At 34.6% G+C, this 7,099-nt stretch overlaps 1 protein-coding gene across 1 annotated transcript; it reads left to right on the top strand.

Moving 5' to 3' along the window:
* The first annotated feature begins 319 nt into the window (after window positions 1-319).
* LOC111906544 (uncharacterized) lies at window positions 320-931 on the top strand. Its single transcript, XM_023902293.2, has one exon. It carries the CDS (start codon window positions 320-322, stop codon window positions 929-931), a length of 612 nt encoding a protein of 203 aa, XP_023758061.2.
* The last annotated feature ends 6,168 nt before the right edge of the window (window positions 932-7,099 follow it).

Below are 7,099 nucleotides of genomic sequence, written 5' to 3'. Positions count from 1 at the left end.
CTCGTTGCAGCTCGTCGAGATTGGATATCGTTGGCGTCACGACCGGATGAAACGCAGAAAATGGAACCGTTTGCAAACGTTTTAATTGCAACGGTTTAAAAAAAATAACTATTTAAAAAAATCATTTACCTTATACTTTTATACAAAATAAATAAAAATGTACTACATGTTTCTTTAATTTTACAACATATGCAATATATTTTTAAACTGTAGTTAATTTATGTTTAGGTACAAATTTTTTCAATTAAGATATGATGCTAGAGGTAGACGAGGGTTTACAACGTTGCAGAAATGTGCTGCGGCCATTCGTTTGATGGCTATGGGGGAGTCACCCGACACCATAAATGACTATATGAGAATGTCCAAAAGAACCGCAAGAGAGAGTTTGTATACATTGTCAAGGGGTGTTGTTGAAACCTTTGGAGATGTGTATTTGCGGAAACCTTCGTTGCATGATTTGCAAAAATTGTATGCGGCGCATGAAGAATGCCAAGGGTTTCCCGGAATGATCGGAAGCATTGATTGCACACACTGGAAATGGAAAAATTGTCCGGTAGCATGGAAAGGGCAATACGCAAGTGGTCATCACGGATCACCTTCGTTGGTTTTAGAGGCTGTCGCTTCTCAAGATTTATGGATTTGGCATGCATTTTTTGGGGTTACGGGTTCCAACAACGATGTCAACGTTCTTGATCAGTCGTTAATATTCGACGATCTTTTGAATGGAAAAGCCCCGGATGCTCCTTTCACGGTGAATAGAAACGAATACAAATATGAGTATTACCTTACAGATGGAATATATTGTCAGTATTCCACATTCGTGAAGGCATTTCACCATCCGGTTGAAGAACTAGACAAATTTTTTAATAGAAGACAAGAAGGAGCACGCAAGGATGTGGAACGTGCTTTTGGAATGCTGAAGGCGAAGTGACATATAGTCGAACATGCAGCACGATTATTGGATTTAGAAACTCTACGATATATCATGTATGCGTGTATCATAATGCATAACATGGTAGTAGAAGATAAAAGGCGAAATATTGCACACTATATCCCAACGGAGCCCAGACATGTTCAGTTTTAACCAGGAACAGCAGATTATTTGCATCGCGTTGTTGACATTCAGGACGCAAATAAACACAGACAACTTCGAGAAGACTTGGCGGATTATATCTTCTATGGTAACAATAACGATAACGAGTAACGTTGTATTTTTTTTTTGGATATTATGTGTAATTTAGTCTCTATGTTAATTTTAATCTTTAAAAAATTTTATATGTTATTTATAATTTTTAAACATTATGTTTTATTTATTATATTATATTTAAAAATTATTTGTCTATATTTTAAAACAAATCGGAAAAAATAAAAAATAAATTATAAAATGGAAAAAAAAAAAGTTGGTGTCATAAAAAGATACAATATGGTGACCATTTCCCCACTTTGTGTTGTAACATCATTGATGATGTGACATGTGATGTGGCACCAAAATAGTATTACATTTAATTGGCCACACCTAATGTTCTAATGAAAAGAGTATTATACTACATAGATCTAACTAGGATAAATAATTTAAGCACAGTGGAAAGAGTACAATTAATGGTGATGGAAAACACCATTAGAAAAGAGAGAAGTATTAACGACAGAAACGATTCGATTTGTAGCAAATTAAATTCGAGGATTATTTCCAAGCTCAAATGATCTAAATTAAAAAAAAAACATTAAACACAATGGGACTTAAAACCCTTTACCTTTTTAAACTATAAATAACTTGAACATTATAACCTCACAGAACTCCTTTATGACTTGGCACATGATGGAAGAAGCAATTTATTGTAATATATATGGGCAAGATTGACACTGGTAATAGTTCTATTCCTTGTTATGTTTGGCTCGGGGTTGGTTATTCTACCAAGAGAAGCCAGATTGAGTAAGAAGGTGGGAAGGTGACAGTGGGTTGTCTGTCATGTATACATGCATCACCATAACTTGCATCAATTTGCATGCAATCCTTGCAACGCCTATCTATGTCCGTCTCCCTTAGACTTATATATATATATATATATATATATATATATATATATATATATATATATATATATATATATATATATATATATATATATATATATATATATATATATATATATATATATATATATATATATATTTGCGAGAACATTTAAGAACAAATTTGAACAACATAATTTGTTTAATTAAAACTATAAAACAATATTCATAAAAATCAATCACATGTTACAAACAATTAAAAAACCCACTAACCAAAACCAGTTACCACCCAACCAACACCACCAATCACCACTACCTACCACCCACCACCACCTCCACCACCACACGCCACCACCACCAACCACCACACCCACCACCATGCACCACCACTCATCACTACCGACCACCACCACCCACCTCTACCACCGCCCGCTACCACCAACCCCACCCATCAACCACCAAAACCACCATCCGCCACAACCATCACCACCTACCTCCACCACCCATCACCACCACCCTTACCCACCTCAATCACCTATCACCACCACCCACCACAACTAATCACCACACACAACCACCACCTATCACCACACACCACCACCACCTATCACCACCCACCAAAACCACCACCCAACATGACTAGCACCCGCCACCACCATCACCACCCGCTAACACCACCCCTACCCATCACCCACCAAAACCACCACCCGCCACCACCATCACCACCTACCTCCACCACCTATCAGCACCAACCCTACCCACCTCAATCACCCATCACCACCACCCGCCACCACCACCAACCACCACCCTCCACCACCCATCACCGCCATCCGTCACCACTACCTCCACCCACCATCCACCAAAACCACAACCCGCCACTACCATCACCACCCACCACCACCTCAACCACCCATCACCACCACCCGCCACCACCACCACCACCAACCACCACACCCACCACCATGCACCACCACTCATCACTACCGAGCACCACCACTCATCACCACGACCCACCTCCACCGCCACCTGCTACCACCACCCCACCCATCACCCATAAAAACCACCATCCGGTACCACCACTACCACCTACCTCCACCACCCATCACCACCTTCCCCATCCACCTCAATAGCCCATCACCAAAAACCACCACCATCCACCATCACCTACCACCTACCACCATCACCACCTATCACCACCACCTCCACCCACCACCCACCAAAACCAACACCACCCACCATCACCACCCACCACCACCATCCATCACCACCGACCACCACCACCTGCCCCCATCACCCCCACTTACCACCCAGCCATCACTACCACCCAGTGTTCTAAAAGGCGCGCCATGGCGTGAGGCGTGGCTCCGCCGTTACGAAAAGCCTCATAACGTTGCTGTAAGGCGTGGCGCGTGGCAAGGTGTGATATGGCGCGCCATGGCGCGTTATGACGTGTTATGGCGTGTGTTTTTTCGTTTGAGACACGGTTTTTTGCTCTTTGTTATGTCTTTTCTAATCGGAGATACAAGTATTGTGGTTTTTGTTAAATTTTGGTTACTAGTTATTGATCTAACACTTCTAAAAAGTAGTTATATTTAATATAAATTTATATTTATGTGGTAATATAATTTTAAATTAATACAAAATCGCCGTCTTACATCACGCCTTGAAAAACGCCATGGCTCGCCATGGCTCGTTAAGCTTGAGGCTTGACCTTGCCGCCACGCCGCGCCTCACGCCATTTAGAACCTTGCTACCACCCACCCACTACCCACCATTATGACCACCACTTACAATTACCACCAACCACCACCCACCACCCACCACCTATCACCACTACCCACCTCCATCACCTATCACCACCCCACTCATCACCCACCGAAAACAACATTCACCATCACCAGCCTCACCACCAACAGCCAACCCACCCAACCACCACCACCACCTATCACCCGTCTCCACTACCCATCACCACCACTCACCACCGCCACCTGCCACCCACTATAATCACCATCCTATATGTGACCCCCACCACCCTTCACCACCACCACCACTTACCACCTACCACCACCAAACATAACTACACATCACCACTACCCATCACCACCACCTGTGATTATGTGTATATAATCACATGCGATTATTTGTATTTAATCACATATGATTTATATGGATAATATTCTTTTTGTCCATATAAATCATGTCATTAGATACATATAACCACATGTGATTATATATATTTAATCAAATGTGATTAGATATATTTAATCACATATGTCATTATTGCGTTCTCGTTTCAATAATTATTTTTTGTCAACTTTAATCATATGTGATTAGATACGTATAATCACATGTGATTATATGTATCCAATCACATATGATTTACATGAACAATATTCATTTTTGATTTTTCGTTTTAATAATTTTTCTCATATATTTAATCACATATGATTATAAGTATTTAATCACTTATGATTAATGTGGACATAAATTTCTTTTAATGTTCTTGATTCAATATTTGTTCTCGTGTATATAATTACATGTGATTATATACATTTCAACACATATGATTTATTGAATCAAGAACATGAAAAAAATATCTTTTTCACATAAATCGTATGTGATTAAATACACGAGACCAACTATTGAATTAAAAACACAAAATTGAATATTGTCTACAAATATCATATGTGATTAAATACATATAATCACATGTGATTATATGTACCTAATTACATATGATTTATGTGGACAAGATTCATTATTTCTTTCTCAAATCAATAATTGTACTCATATACTTAATCACATGTAGTTATATGTGTCAAATCACATATGATTTATATTGATAATATCTGTTTTTGCATTTTTGATTCAATATTTTTTTCTTATGTATTTAATCATATGTGATTATATGTATTTAATCACATATGATTAATGTGGAAAAAGAAAAACTATTGAATCATAAACGCGAAAATGAATCTTGTGTACATAAATCATATGTGACTAAATGTACAAGAACAACTATTAAACAAGAATGCGAAAATGAATATTGTCCATATAAATCATATGCGATTAGATACATATAATCACAAGTGATTATATGTATTTAATCACAAGTGATTATATGTATTTAATCACATATGATTACAGTTGACAAAGAACAATTACCGAATCGAGAATGTGACAATGAATCTTATCCACATAAATCATATATGATTGGATACATATAATCACATGTGATTATATGTATTTAATTAGATATGATTTATGCAGACAATATTTATTTTTGAGGTTTCGATTGAATAATTGATTTTGTGTATTAAATCACATGTGATTATATATATATATATATATATATATATATATATATATATATATATATATATATATATATATATATATATATATATATAATCATAGATTATTTGAGGTGGACAAGATTCATTTTTGCCTTCTCGATTCAATAGTTGTGCTCATGTACTTAATCACATACAATTATACATATAATCACATGTGATAAAATACATGAGAACAACTATTGAATCGACAAAGCGAAAATGAATTGTGTGCACATAAATCATACTTGATTAGATTCATATAATAACACTTGATTAAATTTATTTAATCATATATGATTAATGTGGAAAAAGGAAAAATATTGAATCGAAAACACGAAAAAGAATCTTGTGTACATAAATCATATATAACTAAATGTAAAAGAACAACTATTTAACGATATTTTGAAAACGAATATTGTCCATATAAATCATATCATGTAATTAACTACACAAGAGTAACAACTGAATCGAGAACGCAAAAATGAATATTTTCCATATAAATTCTATGTGATTAGATGTATTTAATCACATATGATATATGTGGACAATATTTATCTTTGTGTTCTCGATTGAATAGTTGTTCTTGTATATATAATCATATGTGATTATATGTATCTAATCATATATGATTTATATTGACATCATTCTTTTTTGTCCATATAAATCTGATGTGATTAGATACATATAATCACATGTGATTAGATGTATTTAATCACATATGATTAAAGTTGACAAAGAACAATTACTAAATCGAGAATATGATAATGAATCTTATCCATAAAAATCATATGTGATTAAATACATATAATCACATGTGATTATATATATTATATGTATTTAATCATATATGATTTATATAGACAATATTTATTTTTTACGGTTTAGATTAAATAATTTGTTTTGTGTATTTAATCACATTTAATTATATTTATACATAATCACATATGATTTGAGGTGGACAAGATTTATTTTTGCCATCTCGATTCAATAGTTGTGCTCCTGTACTTAATCACATGCGATTATACATATAATCACATGTGATAAAGTATACGAGAACAACTATTGAACCGACAAAGCGAAAATGAATTGTGTCCTCATAAATCATATGTGATTAGATCCAGATAATCACATGTGATTTGATGTATTTAATCACATATGTTGAATGTGGATAAAGATTTGTTTTTGCGTTCTTCATTCAATGTTTGTTATCGTGTATATAATCACATGTGCTTATATGTATCTAATTACATATGATTAGATACGTAAAAATGAATCTTAGCTACATAAATCATATGTGAATAGATACATATAACCATATGTGATTATATATATCTAATCACCTATGATTTTTGTAGACAATATTGATTTTCGTGTTCTTGATTCAATAATTGTTCTCGTGTATTTAATCACATGTGATTATACATATCTAAACACACATGATTTATGTGAATAAGATTTAAATTCGCGTTCTTAATTCAAAAATTTTTATCATGTATTTAATATAGTTGTTATTATGTATTTAATCATATGCCATTTTATGTATATAATCACATACGATTAATATGGACAAAGAACAACTATTGAATCGAAAACATAAAAATGAATTTTTTACATATAAGTTATATGTGATTATATCATATAATCACATATGATTTAATACACGAGAACAATTAACAAATCGCGAACGCGGAAATGAATCTTGTCTACTTGTCTCACTAGAGAACAACCTACATTCTGCCTTTCCTAGTTCACTT

Source organism: Lactuca sativa, chromosome 1 (assembly GCF_002870075.4).
Source record: "Lactuca sativa cultivar Salinas chromosome 1, Lsat_Salinas_v11, whole genome shotgun sequence".
Taxonomy (NCBI): domain Eukaryota; kingdom Viridiplantae; phylum Streptophyta; class Magnoliopsida; order Asterales; family Asteraceae; genus Lactuca; species Lactuca sativa.
This window is presented reverse-complemented; position numbering and strand designations above follow the sequence as displayed.